The sequence below is a fragment of the Eucalyptus grandis genome, chromosome 8 (genome assembly GCF_016545825.1).
Source record: "Eucalyptus grandis isolate ANBG69807.140 chromosome 8, ASM1654582v1, whole genome shotgun sequence".
In the NCBI taxonomy this organism is placed as follows: Eukaryota; Viridiplantae; Streptophyta; class Magnoliopsida; order Myrtales; family Myrtaceae; genus Eucalyptus; species Eucalyptus grandis.
The window spans coordinates 44,095,743-44,114,098 of NC_052619.1; the positions used below are offsets into that span (position 1 = coordinate 44,095,743).

The 18,356-nt window shown below is 40.8% G+C and overlaps 1 protein-coding gene across 1 annotated transcript; it reads left to right on the forward strand.

The window, feature by feature from the left end:
- The first annotated feature begins 5,589 nt into the window (after positions 1-5,589).
- Positions 5,590-7,258, forward strand: LOC120287262 (putative disease resistance protein RGA3). Its single transcript, XM_039300006.1, has 3 exons — positions 5,590-6,175; positions 6,304-7,137; positions 7,191-7,258. Exons 1-3 carry the CDS (start codon positions 5,590-5,592, stop codon positions 7,256-7,258), a joined length of 1,488 nt encoding a protein of 495 aa, XP_039155940.1.
- The last annotated feature ends 11,098 nt before the right edge of the window (positions 7,259-18,356 follow it).

Below are 18,356 nucleotides of genomic sequence, written 5' to 3' on the forward strand. Positions count from 1 at the left end.
TTCTTTTCACTTCTATTTGCTTATTATTAAAATACACGAATAATATTAAAAAGATACGTGTATGAGTGTTTTTGCATCCGCCATCAATCGGCAAGTGTTCTTGTTTTTGAAAGAAAGTCCAAACGGGAGGCACCTAAAGTTGATCACTAAAAGCATAACAGCGGGCAAGGTTATCCGGACGAGCAATTACAGAAATAGCAGGGAAAATTTTCTCTCATAGCGTTCTTCCAAAAGTTTTGATGGACAGCTGTGTGTGTCTGTACGTTAAATGCAGAAGCAAATCTCATGAAGATAGCAGCAGTTTTTGTCCAGTAGCTCTCTCCATGGTTTGACTTGGAAAATATCTTGGTAGTATAAATCAATGTCGCCTTCGAAGAATCAGACCTTACAGGATTCTTATGGTATTATGAACACTGGAGCATATCTACTGCGGTCACATCGACCGCCATTTTTGGGTCTTCCCTCCTTTTTTCGGGGACCCCCCTTGGGTGTCTTTCAAGCCACCTAACATTTCCACATGCTTTGTCTTCTGACTTGTCAATTCCACTCCTCTAGTGGCAGCTCAAAAAGAATCAACAACTCCATGCGTAGAGACGCTTAACGTCAAGCATTCGAATGATACGATGATAATTTAGCTCATATTGTATTACATGAAATTAGACTAATTTCTATTATTTGATAATTGGCACGTCAATCTTTTTTTTTATTTTAATGATGGAGGTTCCTAGCGAAAGTCAACCTATTCCGATTACATTAAAAATGACTACAAGAGAAGAACCAGACTTTTATACAAAATGCTCGCTTCTATCTCCCTCTCTCAAATAACTGTTCCGAGCAGCTACAACTAGCTGCGATTGATTAGAGGGTGGGCCAGTTCCCACATTGGAACCAGGAAGCACCCACTAGGACTGGTTCCACGAACTCGGAACAAGTTGTGTTTTGATGAAAGTGATGTTGAGAAGATGAGGGGCTTTCATTTTCAGCATTCGAAAGAGGTTTTTCCTAAAATCAGCAGTGACGGTGACGGAGTCGAAGCCGAGACCACGACTGAAAGCGAAGTGGTTTTCCGTTTGCGTGCTCGAGGATACTGCTTTTTGGTAAGAGAAGTGAGAGAAATTGACAAGGCCATGAAAGAACTCGTGCAGTGGGGTAGTCCTACTGACCAAAATTGTGAACTTGCACAACTTGTTTTGTAAGATTCAGGCTGCACAGCTACTGTGTAAATGTTGAATTATCACCTAAAAAGTTTTGTTCCCGTCATGCGAGTACCAATGCAAGAATATATGGAACACGAGAAAAGTATTCACTTAACAACATAAATGCCGATTGTAGCTTAAAACGGATTGCCATTATCAATATCGAACGAGTTTAACTTTAAATAGTTGTAACGCTCCATAATTTATATATACCATGAAGGAAGAATATTTAAAATAGACAGAGAAATTTGGCTGCTGGGATTCGAGCCCAAGTCTCCACAGCTGAATCACTAAACTACAGCCATATATATATTATATATCAATTCAGTATGAATGGGTGGTTCTACACTTATAACCACAAACCGGACCAATTCAGGTGGTTCCCAATCTCATCCGGTTCATTTGCTCACCTCTTGGTGCAACCGGAGAATCAAATGTTTATGGAAGTTTGCTAAGACAAAAGTTGTTGCTTGAGAGGATTCGGGCTGCATTCTTCCTACCGCTGATTTTATTGGTCATTCAAAAGCCACCATTGCTGTAATCTTATTTTCTGTTTTCCACTTTTTTTCTTTTGGAAGCCCGTAATCTTACTCTTTTTTTTTTTTTTTGTCTCCTTACGTGTTCACGAAATTAAATGCATAAATAAAAAGGATTAGATAATAGATTGAGATTTACTCTAAAAATAAAGGAGCAAATAGATGCTTGAATTGTTGATATTAATTGTTTTTTATTTATTTATAATTTTATGCAAATGGATGCTTGAATTTTGTCTCAGACTCTGTATTGAGTTGGATATGACTGGTATCCTTTCCTGCCAACAGTTGAGAGATGTTTGTGTGAGAAGCTCTGTTGGTTTCTTGATAAAAAGAATGCAAAACAAATCGATGACTATGTCTTTTTCTCGGTGAATGATTATAGGGTAAGAGGCAGGCATTGCATTTTCTCAAAATATGTGCCTTTTTTAAAAATGGCATCTTAAAGACACAAAAAAATTCCTGACATAGAGGCATGCTATGTTTCCATGTTTTCTAATATGGTGTTCATGCGATGCTACATCAACGTTACATGTCTGAGAAAAAACAAATGAAGAAGGAAACATTAGTCAAATTAGAGGAGGAAATCATAATCAAAATTACATGAAAAAAGTAGAGTAACAGTCCTCAGTGATTCCGGATGCACGAAAGTCGAAACCTTGAGCCTCATTTTTTGCTATGTTCATGGGAGGATAATGGCTAGTGGGAATGTAATGAAAGACCTGGATGGCAGTCCTAAAATGGTTGAGAGTTCACTTCAATTAACGTCCACAGCAGAATGCCTATCAATGCACATGACAGAAGAAGACAGAAGCTGAGGACATCTGACTTCTATAATAGGGTAGAGTACACCAGACACGACATTGAAGAATTTATTTGGGAACAGTCTTTGTTGCGAAAAACAAACGGTGGTATAATAAAATAGACATCATAAGAAAATTAATTGAATGTCATGGTTCCCATCTATAGTAAGAGTAGTGACAAATTTCATTATAAATCAAGCAATATATAAAAATTACAACCACATTGAGTTACTCAAATACTCTTAATGTTTTCTATGACCCAATTATACCCAAATAATTCACACCATATTTTTTTCTCACAATTTATCACGAAAGAATTAAACAAATCTTGAACTCAAAAAATTTAATTGGCCGAACAGTAAAGGGCCGCGCATGACAACGCTTGTTCTAGGGAAGAGTTTTTTTTCAGAAATAGTTCTTTTCTATTTACGCTCCGGGAACAATTTCGAGTAAAAGAACCCGTTTGGTAACGACACAAAATTTCTACTCGGAATAGAAAAAGAATAGAAATGCGTTTGGTAACGCAACAATTTCTTTTGTATTTATTCATTTTTTATTCTTGCGACGGATCACTGCCGCTCGCCGCCCACCGCCCGGCCCGCCGGCCTTGCCCACATTTGCACGATCGCCGGCAGCCGCCCGACCCCACCGTCGCACTGCTACCGGAAGGAGCAGCCGGGTGGCCGCGGGAGGGTGGCCGATGGGCTTCGGCGGGCGCGGTGGCGATTGGCGGCCGGCGGTCGTGCGGCGGCGGCGGGCGCGGCGTGGCTCATTGCGGCCGGCGGTCGTCTGCAGCGCGGCGGGCGGCGGCGCCGGCGATAGCCGGCAGGCGGTGACGGTCGCGGCCGGCAATCGTCTTTGCGCGCGGTTAGCGGGGCGGCGGCGGGCGCGTGGCAACCGGCACCCCGCACCGGCCCCGGCGGCGGCCGGCGGCGGCCGACAGCGCGGCCGGCGACCTCGCGGTCGGCGGCGGCAGCGGTAGGCGGTGGCTGCGAGCGGTTGATGGTGGTCGCGGCAAGAAAAGGAAATAAAAGAAAAATAAAAAAAAAAATCAGCTTATTTCTAGAAATTGTTCACGGAACAAGAAGCAACTTTTATTTGTTTCTCAAAATGTTCACGGAACAAAAAATTAGAGAAATTGTTCGGGAACAAATGTTTTACCAAACGGGTTTTACGTTCTTTTTTTGTTTCGGGGAACAAAAGAACGAAATTGGGAGAAATAGGAACATTACCATGCGCTACCTAATTCTTCTTAGATGTACTTCATGAATAAGTTCCGCCACATGAATCCCCGCCAAGCACCCCGCACCTATGGACATCACGCACAACCAGGGCACTCTTCAAGATTGCTTGTGTCAACAACAGCATCAACAATGGCACAAGAAAGCTCCCTCAATCAGTACATACATACATATAAAACCTGCAGAGGCCGACTACAACATGGAATAGGAAATCCATGTTCAGAACCATGTGCGCTCGGTCCAAGTCCATGTCCAAGTTGAACTTTCCTTCTTTATTATTATTTCTTGAACCGATTTACTTCACGTCCATATTTGCCTGGCCAATATCTTTTCATATCAGATTTGATATCAAGACAAATATGGAAATCCTTATCCAACATCGAATATTTGGACCTCCACACATAACAAATAATTTCGAGTCAAGTTTTGTTTATCGAGCTTAAACTCGAGACATATTTTAAAAGTAACTCTTTTTTTCTTTTTTTTTTGAAAGAGTGAGTACTTAAAGACTTTTCTTCCTAAATGAAATGAGAGTAACCCATGTCTATGTTGTCCATTTTGAAATACAAGGATCGGGCTAATAAGTAGTTTTCGATCAAATATCCAATACTTTGACTCGTTTACATCTAATCATGTTACATGGTTTTGTAGCTTGAAACCTACAATTAGCAAGATAGTAACACTAGGAGTCCTTGTGCTATTTACATATTCGAGTTCTCAAACTTTTATTTTATTCACTTAAGAATTAAAAATTGCATAAAAAGCATACGAGAGATTTGGTTTGCTCCATCAATTTCTAATGTACAGAAACCATAGTTGGCTTCTTTAGTTCCCTATAGACGCAACAACAGATTGTGTGACAATATGTCTACATGATCATGAATTCCCATGTGTAAAAGACAAATGTAATTTAGTAACTATCCCTTTTTACTAATATGAGTGATCAAAATATTTTGAATTAACATTTGATATCATCTAGTAAATTAATTTCTTTGGTCTTATTGTCACAAAACATGGATGATCCTTGAATTAATCATTTCAAAAAGTCTCCCATATTTGAGTTTAAAATGTATTTTTACATATGAAGGTGATTATGGAGTTTTTTTCTCATTGGTTGAAATAATGACACTCATAAATCTTGATATATGAATATAAAACTGTTCAAACGTTTCTTTGAAAAAGGTATTTGTATGAATTGATATCGGTAGAGAGTGTTACATATTTAAAAAATTAATAAAAAAAGACTACGAGGTGTAATATAAAATTATTAGAGAAATAAAAAAGATTGAGAATATTTTAATTGTTAAATATCTTATTTTTTAACTCTTTGGATAAGAATTTTCATTTCTACACAATAAATCTATTACGGATTTTCATTATTTGAGTGGATTTGGGTTTTCGTTCGGAAACTGCTCTCAATACGAGACCAAAAACAATTTTATTTTCATGTTCAAATGGAAACGGAAAAAAAAAAAAAAAAAAACGAGAAAATTTTCTCTGAACAATGCAGGGGCGACCTGCTTTTTTGACCCATAGGCTTTTGGTTTTTTTCTCTTTCTTTCTTCAGTCCCTTCATTGTGGACCCCACACGTCTTTCGCACACCACCCAACATTTGCACGCGCTTGTCTTCGTATTGCTCAATTCCGTTCCCACTGGTCGACTGAATTTTATAATGAGATGCCGTTGGCCTTGCTATATAAAGTTCGCGCATGAAGTAGATCACGAGGCACCACCAAACCATTGTTACCCAACAAAAGCATCAACTCTGCAACCTCCTCTTAAGCACTCCTCAACCCCTGCTTTTGCCTTTTGGAAATGGCGGAAGCAGTGCTCTTCACCCTTACCAACGACATACTGAAACTCGCCGGTTCTAACATCTTTTCGAAGATCCAACTTGCACGAGGTGCGAGGGATGATCTCAAACGTCTCAAGTACACCGTCAAGACCATCCAAACCGTGCTTTTGGATGCCGAGAAGAAACAATGGGACAGCGAGCAGGTCAAGCTCTGGCTCGCGAGGCTGAAGGACGTGTTGTACGATGCACAAGACTTGCTGGATGATGTCGCAACCGAAGATCTGAGGCGGAAGGTCACTCCCGAAAACAAGATGTCAAAAGCGGTACGTTTTTTCTTCTACAAATCAAATCAGCTAGCACAACCCTACAAAGTGGCTAAGAGGATCCAGGAAATTAGGAAGAAATTGGATTGGATTGCAAAAGATAGGAAGTTCCGTTTAGAGGAGCATCGGAGTGAGGCAACTGTTGCTATTGTGAGGAGGAGGACAACTGACTCTTTTGTGCGGAAGGAAGAAATAATTGGTAGACAATCTGATGAGAGGGAGATCATCAAATCTTTGCTTGATTCCTCCTCCGAAAAAAGTGTTTCGGTTGTTTCCATAGTTGGTATGGGAGGACTTGGAAAAACCACACTCGCTCGGCTGGCGTGCAACGATGACAAAGTGAGAACTACTTCGAGCTTAAGATGTGGGTGTGTGTATCCGATGTCTTTGATCGGGATTTTCTTATTAAAGAAATACTGAAATCTGTCCGAGAAGACATTGATAAGAAGCCTGAGGGCGAATTGCCGGAACTTCTTCGTAAGGTACTAGACGGGAAAAAATATTTGCTTGTTTTGGATGACTTGTGGAATGAAGATCGCGGGAAGTGGTTGGAGCTTCAAAGTTTGCTAATGGATGGTTCATTGGGGAGCAAGATACTCGTAACCACACGCAATCAGTCGGTGGTGGAGGCTATAGGTACAAAATCAGGTATCTATTATCTAAAAGTCTTACCTGAAGATAAGTCATGGGACTTATTCAAGAAAATGGCTTTCGGAGATGAGGAAGAATCATTAAAACAAAAACTGCAGCAGATAGGTCGAGATATAGTTAAAAAATGCGGTGGTGTTCCCCTCGCCATCAAAACTATAGGCAACCTTTTGTATGCCAAAAAGGAAAAGGAGTGGCTCTATATCAAAGAGCATGAATTCTCAAAAATAGATATGTTAAATCCTGGAATAATTGAAGTCCTCAAAATCAGTTACGATCATCTTCAGCCAGGGCTTAAACATTGCTTTGCATATTGTGCATTGTTTCCAAAAGATTTCGTCTTCAATAAACCAGACATGATACAGATGTGGATGGCACAAGGTTTTATTGAGTCATTTGGATCATTGCACGAGAACGAACAGCTAGAAGAGATCGGCAATGGTTATGTCTCAGACCTATTGTATGGGTCATTTCTTGAAGTCGAGGAGGCCAATCCTTACACAGGTGAGGTGGAAATGTTCAAGATGCATGATCTCATGCACGATCTTGCCTTGAAAGTCGCGGGAAATGAGTGCAAGATGGTCAATCTCAATAAAGGTAGTATCGATGAAGATACTCGACATGCATCATTCGAATGGTCTTTATTGCAGCAGGAAGTGGCTCCTCTACTAGAAGTGACCAATCTACGGACATTTCTCCCTTTGGGAGGAATAAATAGGTCATTTCTCCCTTTGGGAGGAATAAATAGGTTGTCCCCAAATGAATGTCATCGGATTTTCTCCAAGTTGAGACATTGCCGAACGTTGAAATTGAACCATCTAAATTGCATCCCTCTTTCATTGGGAAGTCAGTTGAAGCACTTAAGATTTCTTGAGGTTGACGATATCTCCATCGAGAGTCTGCCGGATTCAATCACGGATTTGCTGAACTTGCAGACCCTTAAACTCTCTAAATGTGATAAACTTAAAACATTGCCCAAATATTTGAGAAAATTGGTCAACCTTAGATATCTTTCAATTTATCGATGTTTTTTCCTGAGCCACCTACCCCCCCTAAGTGAACTCTCTTGTCTAAGGACTTTGAGTCTCGTGTCCTTGGAGTCATTGGAGTTTGACCCTCTCCAATTGCAATCTAGTACTACACAGCCCTTCTTCCCATCTCTCGAGAGTTTGACCCTCTACAACTGCAATAATCTGAAAGGATGGTGGAGAAGAAGGCAAGTGATGATGGCATTTCAAAAGCATCAGTCAGACAATACACGGTCATCCTTCCCAAAACTTCGGTCCATGAGAATACAGCTTTGTAACACCTTGGACTTCGTGCCACCATTCCCCCAGGTGGAATACTTGAAGATAGATGACACTAAAATCTTGGAAGATTGGTTGACCAGTCTAGATTGCCCTTTAGCACAAGCAGTGGGATCCACATTCATCCCTTTCTCTAAACTAAAGCATCTACATCTTCATGGTACGGATTCGAAGCCCTCGATACTTGAGAGACTACTTCAATTTGCTAGTAATCTCGAGTCCATGGAACTCCATAGTTACAGCCTAGGGGATCTCTCTCCTGGCAAGCAGTTACCTTTACATCTCTCTTCTATCGCCAACCTTAGATTCCATAGGTGCACCCTAAGGGATCTCTCTGGTGGCATGCAGCACCTTTCCTCGCTCCGGGAACTCGGCATTTGTGGAGAGGTAGAACTTGATTTATCGTGCCAAGAAGACAAGCAAGGCACCCAATGGCAATTCCTTAAGAAACTTCGTATTCTTAAAATCTCATACCATGAGGATTTGATGACATTGCCTGAGTGGATTCAACATGCCACAATTTTGCAATCTCTCGAGATTATTATGTGAGAGTCTGACAAGTTTGCTAGAATGGATTGAAAATTTCTCTTTACTTGAAAAGCTTGTAATATCTTATTGTCCAAGTTTAGAGCATTTACAATTTGAGACGCGCAACCTCACAGGCTTGAAGGAACTGAGAATCATTAATTGTCCCAATCTGAAAGAGGTGCCTAATAGATGCGCACGTTCCGGTCAGTGTTCGGGAGGGGATGAATCGGAACGATTAGCACAGTAGAGATACGAGAAAAGACTTACATCACCTATCAATAGTGTTCCTTTTTCAACTATTTTACCTTCTTTATTATTTAACTAATTTCTCTTCACCATATTATTGGCAGCGCAAATATTTATCAAGAGGAAGAAAGCGTCCCTCCACTCCAGTTCGCCGTCGCCTTCCTCATTATGTTGCGCAGCATGTAGAACAAACACCACCTTTGCCTCCTCGTCTTGCTCGTATAACCTCCTCACTCCCCCACTCATTCTCTGTTACGAAATCGCACGTCGATTCCAGAAAAATAATGCTCGCAAACAATTCACCAGACATAATATAGTAATAAAAAGAGCGAGAATCATATGAACACGCCAGAAAATTTGTTATCGAAGTTCACCCAAACTTGGGCTACGTCTTGCGCAGAGGCACTCTGCGAATCCACTAGACTTCAAAAAAGTTGGAATACAACGACGATCTTTTCTCAAGATCAGGGCACAAAGAGATTGAGAACTCTCATCAAGAAAAAACTCACTTTTTTCTTCTCTCTTTTTCTTGCCTCTCTATTTCCTTTTTCAGCGTCTTGACGGCTAGGGTTTTGCCATCGCTAATATATAGGTATCACTTTTAACCTAAAAGGAAATCTAATAGAAAAGACAAAAGAAGCCCCTAAAACAAATATTTGACTTTATCTATAACAATCTCCCACTTAAAGACAAATATACCCAAGCACCAAGCAACTTTGCATCCATCTTCTTCAAAAAATAGTAGTTGAAAAACTTGTGCCTCTGCGATATTCCTCATCAATCAACATGGAGTAATACCAATGGTAGTAGTACAGAAAATATGCTTCTCTCTTCTACTACCTTGGTCATCATGTCATTGGATTCTTCAAGCCATCAATCTTTTGTAGCTTTAATTCATTATCTTTCAATGCTAACGATAAAGTGATAACACTTCTTGATATGTCTAGTCCTTGAGTGATAAGCTGCATTCTTTGCTAAGTGCACTGCACTTTGACTATCACTCCACGTGTCTTGACTTGGCCTTTTTTTCGATGTAACTCCTCCATATAATCTTGTAACCATATGATTTCCTTGGAGGTTTCTGTGATCGTATTCTGCCTCCGTCGTCGATAAGGCCACTACTTTTTGTAGTTGAGATACTGAATTCATTGCTGTACTTGCGACTGTAAAGACATATGCAGTGGTACTCTGACCACTATCTCGATCACCTGAATGATCTGCTTGCAACTCCAGAGATGTACCACCATAACACAGTGAGTAATTGGAAGTACTTGCTAGATATCTCAATATCCATTTAACTACATTCCAATGCTCTCTGCCTGGGTTCTGCATATATCGACTCACAACTCCCACTTTGCTTGTGCAATGTTTGGTCTCGTGCTCACCATGGCATACATCAAACTCCCCCACTTTGCTGATGCATATGGAACTACCGCCATCTCATCTTTCAAAGCACGAGTACTTGGACACATATCATTGGAAAGTTTGAAGTGGCTCGCTAGAGGATTTGCAACCGGTTTTGCCTTGTCCATGTTAAATCTCTTTAACACCTTGTTCACATAGTTTTCCTGCGACAACCATAATTTCTTATTTTTCCTGTCTCTGATGATTTTCATGCCTAAAATATTCTTGGCCTCTCCCAAGTCTTTCATAGAAAATTATGATGATAACATCTTCTTCACTTCTACGATTCTCTTCATATTGGAACTAGCCACAAGCATGTCATCCACATATAAAAATAGATACACAATGTCACCATCATCATATTTGCGAAAATAAACACGGTGATCGGACTCACGGTGTGCAAATCCTTTTCTTGCATGAAACCATCAAATTTTAAGTACCATTGCGGCGGAGCTTGTTTCAAGCCATACAAGTTTTTTTCAAGCGACATACCATGTGTTCCTTACCTTTGACTTCAAAACCCTTAGGTTGTGCCATGTATAATTCTTCATCTAAGTCACCATGTAAAAACGCTGTTTTTTACGTCCAACCTACTCAAGATGAAGATCCTCCACTACAACTATACTTAGCAGAACTCTAATTGATGTCATTTTCACTACAGGTGAAAATATCTCGAGTAGTCGATCCCTTCTTTTGAGAAAAGCCCTTGACTACAAGTCTCGCCTTGTATCTAATACTACGATCTGCTTCATTCTTAACCATGTACACCCATTTGTTTAATAAAGCTTTTTACCTGTGGGCAACTTGGTCAACTCCCAAGTTTTGTTATGAAGTAACAGCTCATCTCGTCTTTCATAGCACACTCCCCTTTTGCAAGTGAGACGTGTCTGCCTTTGCCTCATCGTAAGTCTCCGGTTCCCCCGAATCTGTATATAAGACATGGCTTAGAACAATATTAGCTGATGGATAAAAAATTACCTTTGGCTTTCTCACACGTGTAGACCTTCTTAAGACAGGTACTTCAGGGTCATTCGTTTGCTCCGAATCACTGCGTTCTTCTTGAACTATCTCTTCACGATAATAGGCTCATCTTGAACCTCTCTTTCAAGTGAACTTTGATCTACTGGAAACATCTTCACGGGCATTATGTCTAATTCAACATACTCTGGTTGTACTACCTTCTCATGCTCTGTCTCTGTCTGACGATCCTTGTACATCTTTTCTTCATGGAATACCACATTGCGATTGCGGATGACTTTGTTATTCTCATAATCCCAAAGTCTATAGCCATACTCGTCGCCACCGTATCCGATAAAGACGCACTTTTGGGACTTAGCATCAAGCTTTTTTCTATCCTCCCTGTCAATTAAAGCATATGCAATACAACCAAACACCTTTAGATGTGAATAATTAATCTTCTTACCTGACCACCGCTCTTGTGGTATTTCTCCATCAACGCACTAGATGGACTTACGTTGATAAGATAAACAATTGCATCAGCGTAGCGGCCCATAAGTGTAGCGGGAGACCCGTGTGAAGTCTCATGCATCTCGCACGTTCTAGAATAGTTCATGTTCATTCTTTCAGCTACACCGTTCTCTTGAGGAGTTCTAGGAACAGTTTTTAGCCCGTGTATGCCTTCTCGGCTCAAATAATTTGCAAATTCTTTACTTGTGTATTCACCACCATTATCGGATTTCAAAGCTTTAATTTGATAACCTGTTTCTTTTTCTACCATGGTCTTCCACATTCTGAACATCCCGAATACTTCTGATTTTTCTTTAAGAGCATAGACCAAAGTCTTTCTTGTTGCATCATCAATGAATGTGACAAAATATCTCTTACCACCATAAGAGAGTTCCTGAGTAGGTCCCCATACATCGGTATGAACCAACTCTAGCTTACGGCCTTTATTTTGTCGCCCATTCAATTGAAAACTAACAGCCTTCTGTTTTCCATAAATGCAACTCTCACAAAAATCTAACTCAACTTTTTGTAAACCCGGAAGTAATTTCCTTGAGTGTAACTGCTTTACACCTTTTTCACCAAGATGTCCTAAACGATAATGCCAAAGAGTAGATAAATTACCTGTAGCCATTGTAGTTGCAACCATATCACTGATATTGTCTCCTTGGAGAAGGTAAAGTGTACCCGTACGCTTTCCCTTTGCTACTACTCTTACCCCGAGGTTATCTTCCACTCTCCGCAACCAAAGGTTATTACCAAACCTTCTTGGTCAAGTTTACTAGTTGAAATCAGATTTTTCTTTAATTCCGGAATATGCCTAGTTTCACGCAAAACTAGACGTCCTCCACCTGAGATGCTCACAGTCACGGTTCCTTTCCCAACAATTGGACACATGTGGCCGTTTCCCACAACCACTTGTCCAAAATCTCCACTAGCATAATCATCAAATATGTCTCTTTGCGAGGTGCAATGAAAAGAAGCGCCAGAATCAATAAACCATTTATCTTTGTCAAGTCAAACCCTGAGACAAACACAAGTTATCTAGCAAAGATTTATCGCTAACTACATTAGCACCTTGATTCTCATCTTGCTGCTTCTTTTTGTAGGCTTCACACTTTGAAACCTCCGGTGTCCGGTTTTGTGACAAAACCAACACTCATCTTTTGCAACCTGTCTCTTACCCCTTGATTGTGATCTGCCACGACCGCTGAAATTTCCTCTACTTTTACTTCTTCCACGGTTCTCCACTGCAAGTGCCGTTGAAGATGTAGATGCAGAAAAATTATCTCCACCTGAGACTTTCCTTCGCATCTCTTCATCCATGATACTACTCACAGCATCATCAAGAGTTAAATCATCCTTCATGGTGCTCGAAATTCCCCGCACCTTTGCGGTATTGTAGCTTTTTGGAAGAGAACATAAAAATAATAAAGCTTGAAACTTCATATCTAAATTTATGCTGCGGATTCCAATTGACCCGTGACCTGCGTGAAACTATTAATATGCTCTGCACAGAACCTCTATCAGATAATTTCATATTAACCAGTTTCTTCAGCAAAAATACTTGATTTGATGTGGATGGCTTCTCAAAAATATTCGTTAGAATATCCATGGCTTCTTTTGCAGTTTTTGCTTTCGCGATGTGATACCCTGTCTTTTTCGTCAACCCTAGACGAATCGCACCTAACGCCTTTCGATCAAGAATTTTCCATCCGGCTTCTGCTGTCGGATCCACTTCCGCCATCTCGGGTTTCCAACCCTCAAGTGGTGCATAAAGATCTTTCTGATAAAGATAATCCTCTATTTGTAGTTTCCACCATCCGAAATCCTCTCCATTGAACTTATCGATTCTGATTTTATCTTCGCCATCCTGTTTGCTTTCAATCGAACGTCATCGAAAACCCTCGATGTTCTCGATTAGCCAACCCAGGCTATGATACCAGTTGTTATGAAATTGCACGTCGATTCCAGAAAAATAATGCTCGCAAACAATTCACCGGACAGAATATAGTAATAAAAGAGTAGAATCATATGAACACGCCAGAAAATTTGTTATCGAAGTTCACCCAAACTTGGGCTACGTCTCCGCGCAGAGGCACTCTGCGAATCCACTAGACTTCGAAAAAGTTGGAATACAACGACGATCTTCTCTCAAGATCGGGGCACAAAGAGATTGAGAACTCTCATCAAGAAAAACTCACTTTTTTTCTTCTCTCTTTTTCTTGCCTCTCTATTTCCTTTTTCAGCGTCTTGACGGCTAGGGTTTTGCCATCGCTAATATATAGGTACCACTTTTAACCTAAAAGGAAATCTAATAGAAAAGACAAAAGAAGCCCCTAAAAACAAATATTTGACTTTATCTATAACATTCTCCCCCTCCATCACCGCCGCCGGAAGAACCCCAGCGTCTGCGACGCGCGTCCCATCCTTTCGATTGCCTCCTTTCTCTTGGCCAGGTCCGCCGAGGTCCGATTCTCGGATCCGCCGTTCGAGTCGGAGCTGCCTTCGGATGTCTCGTGCGGTCGGATGAAGAAGTCCTGGGATTCTGGTGGTCCCGGCGTCGACGAGGCCTTTGACGCCGGCTTTCGAGTCGTCACTCGCACTTGTCGTAGCTCTCTGCTCGCCGGAGTCGGAGGCCAAATCGATGGTAGGCATTGTTCCTGCTAAATGTCCGCCCGTTTGTCTGTACGTGCGTACGTCTCTGTCTCTCTATCTATCTACTGCAATAATGTGTAATGAGTTTGGATTATGAATTGAATCTTCTGGAGACATTTGGATTATGATTTGAGTGTTATGGAGACATTACAATGTCAATGCATGATATGAGCATCTTCTTTATAGCTGATTGATTGATTGAGAGGAGAAGTGAAGAGAACAACGACATCCATTGCGAGGTTCCGCTTGACTTATGAGCTACCCCTAGCTGAGAAAATGACAATGCTGTTTAATAATGGCTGATTCTTTGGGGGATGGGGCGGCTAGTACACAAAGTTTTGCAATTTATGAAAACAAGATCTGTTAGGACAGAGTTGAACAGTGATAGACGGCAGGAGGATTCAATGTTGTCTTAGCCCTTGACTTCTTCGCAATTACTGAAATCTATATGTAGAAGAATCTTTGGTTTTTAGCCCTCTCTTTGTCATCACTTTAAGAGTTTCTGGACTTCTTGGGTAAACATAACTATTATCTACGAGCTGGGTCCATATGATCTAGTAAGCATATAGAAATCTCAATGTTCATCTTAGTGAAACAGACAACAACTTGGTGAATCTTGGACAACCTTGAATGATGCAGAGAGGCTTGCAATAGTTTTATAAATCATTTAAAATTGGACCCTTTGAATGTATATTTGGTGGAGATGAGTTTGGATTATGAATTGAATGTGATGGAGACATTTGGATTATGAATTGAGTGTTATGGAGTCATTACAATGCCAATGCATGATGTGAGCAGCTTCTTTATAGCTGGTTGATTGAGAGAAGAGAACAATGACATCCATTGCGAGGTTCCATTTGACTTTAGGATTTGACTTTAGAATTATGAGGTTCATAAAAGGAAGGAGAAAGTCATAGCTTATGAACTACCACTAGCTGAGAAAATGACAATGCTGTTTAATAATGGCTGATTCTTTAAGGGATCGAGTGGCTAGTACACAAGTTTTGCAATTCATGAAAACAAAATCTGTTAGGACAGAGTTGAACAATGATAGATGACAGGACAATTCGATGTTGTCTTAGCCCTTGGATCAATGCTTGCGTCATCTTAATGCAATGGTAACTCGATTAGATCAATTAGGTTTCAGATATGTCGCATCTTAATGCAAACCTACTGTTTCTTAGAAAATCTAGGGAATGTACATAAATTTTTGCCTTGCGGTTGATTCTGGTTATTGTTGTTGAGCGAGTTGGAAGCTGGCAAAAATTCCACATTTTACCCTACCTGCAATTATACAAAGTGGAATTCAAAGTTGAACCAAACAGAAATGTTCCTGAAACCGCAAATTTTCCCGTGGTAGATTAATGCTGTAACTGTCTGTCATACAAGTATTCAACACCGTTTCATCTAAAGATAACGTATTTCTTTTGATCTTAGAGCGGTATCTATTAATCTTCCTCTCCCTCTATTTTGTGCTCTCTTTTTGGTTCCGCTTTTATTTAGAGAATGACTTTGTCTTTTGGAGTTGTGTTGGTGCTCATAGATCTATCATTTGAAGCGATATAAGCGTTAGAGACCGAACACTGAAGAAGCGCAATCTTGTTCTTTGGTAGTTTTACCTAGGTGAACATATGGACAGACTTTTATCTTTAAGTACAAACATCAATAAGACCACATAAAAAGGTTCACACGGTCTACAGCTTGAAATCAGGAAGTGAAGAAGCTCCATACAGGCCTTTGGAAATGTAATGGACAGTGTAGTTTGGGAGCGTAGTCTCCTTGTAGATTGGTGGGTTGTCTGCTGATATTAATTCCTTCATGGGCCCATACAATCGTGAAGATGGTCGGGGAGTGTCGCCGAAGAAGCACGCCACCAACACTGTTTGGTCTATCTTTGCCATGATTCGGTGCTCAACACTCTCAAACCGGTTGTTTGTTATGAGCTGCAAATGCAACAATTAGCGAACCATTCCTCAGTAAGGAACGTAATTTCTATCTACTACTATGATGTGCAATCTTGATGTTGATAGATACAAAAACTGCAGAATATCTAGAACCGACATTGACCCCTCCTGTGAAAAGCAAAGTTTTCAAACAAACATCTGTCTCATTTAGACAATTCCAAACTTGTCAATGCGAGGCTAGCATGATCTAATGGAGTTAGAATCAAGTTTGGATTAGTCAAACAGCTCTGTTAGAATACAAAAGAAAAGTGCAGATTGTGAAGACATAATGTTATTGCTACAAGGAAGATTCCATGGTAATTTACATCCTGAGTTCTCAAGAGCTCTTTAACTAACTTAGCGTATGAGAAAGTACAGTAATGAGAATGAGAAGAGGATTGCAGTGTGTCGACCAATCAAAATACGGTTTCAGAAAAATTCAGAGATGAACAATGATATCTGGCCAAAGCTACTTGCCTGCGAAAGATCTCCGATGTCAATCATTAGTGCTCCAAGGAGTGGGGGAACGTCGATCACTGGTTCTCATGAAGCACTTGAAGTCCTCCAATTTGATCTTGGATGAGAATAGTGGCACATGATTGTGTGTCCCTTTCCACACTCCATCTCCTTCAAGTGATTTGGGTGGAGTTCTAGGGCTTCGGATAGAGGCTCGAGCAGACGAGAGTAGAGTCTCCATCCGCATTTCTCTGCCAGAGATGTTGCAACGCATCAGAAAACTGAACTAGAGCTGCCGTAAAAGTATGGTCGGATGGATTCCCAAAGAATATAACCAAGGGTATTGGCATTTTGTATCAACTTGGGTGCAATAGTTTGGTTCCACTACTGCTAGAGCACGAATAAAGTCAATTATCGAGGAACATCCTTTTTTCTACCCAAAAAGAATGGAACGAGCACTTCTGAGGTTCCCGTCAGTGAAAATGATCAATCACTGAGGATCATCTTACTGATTTGTCTCCTTTATTGAGAATAAATGCAAGATTATATGCTATGACGTGTAGTGAAATTTAGGCAAGAAAATTTGTACAGATTCAGCGGTGAAATTGCCTTGGCCGACTGTCATTCCCTGAGTGTTCAACACCTATTCCGGCCGATTCAACCAAAAAGTACGCAAATAACTCCAGGTCCATACACTTGCTAGTTTAGCCCTTGATTTAGTGAAGAAAATGGAAAAGACTATCAAGTACCATACAGTGAAAACCATGTACTTTGCATCTACTACAATTCTTTTGCATACTATCTTCGTTGATTCACTTTGTGAACTTGTTCATGAATTTTCCATTTCGAAAGGTGAAAAACGCAACAGAAGCTCATTGGCTCACCTGCAAGCTTCGGGCAACTTCTCGTGCTGGGGAGGCTCCAGTCCCATGAAGCATAAACATATATCTGAACAATCAGCGGTGACTGAATTATGTAAGTCCCATGTTGCTGTTGCATATGACCCTCTTAGGGTAAAATTTTTTCTTGGCCTCCGTCTCCAGCTTGAAGAACCTGCGCTACTCGTTCATCACTTCCTCCAAGAGGCTCTCAGGGACCTCATGGTTGATCACCCGGAAGAAACCCCTTTTTTCCGATGCTTGTGCAATCTTTCGCAACGTCTTGTCGTGACTGGTGGGCCTTGCATTCACGCATCCGAGGCCAATGAGCGGGATCTCTCCGCAATCCTCGCGGCAAGCCAATTTGTCAGGTGGCTGAATGAATATGCGTGGGACTTGGGCAATCCCGGTGCCCACGAGGCTTTTAACTCCGGCTTTCGTCTCGTCGAATACTCTCAATTCGTTCGCTCAGTCGTTTTATGTGTTCTCAATGAAATTCGCTTTGCGTGGTTATTTAGTGATGATATTGGATATTCATCATTGTTGATCTAGAGAAGAGCTAAGCACGAGAGACATAGGGCGTGTTTGTTTATGTTCTTTTTTTTTTCTGTTTATGAACAAAAATTCTGTTTTTTTGTTCCCAGGAACAAAAAAAGAACAGAAACGTGTTTGTTTGCGTTTTTGTTCCAAACTTATTTTTTTGTTCCTGGGAATAAATTTGGAACACAAACAAGAACAAAAAAACTTGTTTCTTGTTTCGAACAATTTTTAAGAACAAATTTTCTCTCATTCTCTTTTTTTCTTCTTCTTTTCTTCTTATTTTTTGTTTGGCCGATCGCCGGCCTCGGCCATGGCCGGCGACCTACCGTCGAGGGCTGGCGACCTCGCCGGAGCGTCGCCGGCCCCAGTGAGCTCGGCCTCGCCTTGGCCGG

Coding starts and splice junctions, on each gene's coding strand:
- LOC120287262 (XM_039300006.1), top strand. CDS start 5,590: ATGGCGGAAGCAGTGCTCTTCACCCTTACCAACGACATACTGAAACTC. Junction 6,176..6,303: donor TTCGGTTGTTTCCATAGTTG/GTATGGGAGGAC, acceptor TTCTTATTAAAG/AAATACTGAAATCTGTCCGA. Junction 7,138..7,190: donor GATGGTCAATCTCAATAAAG/GTAGTATCGATG, acceptor TCTTTATTGCAG/CAGGAAGTGGCTCCTCTACT.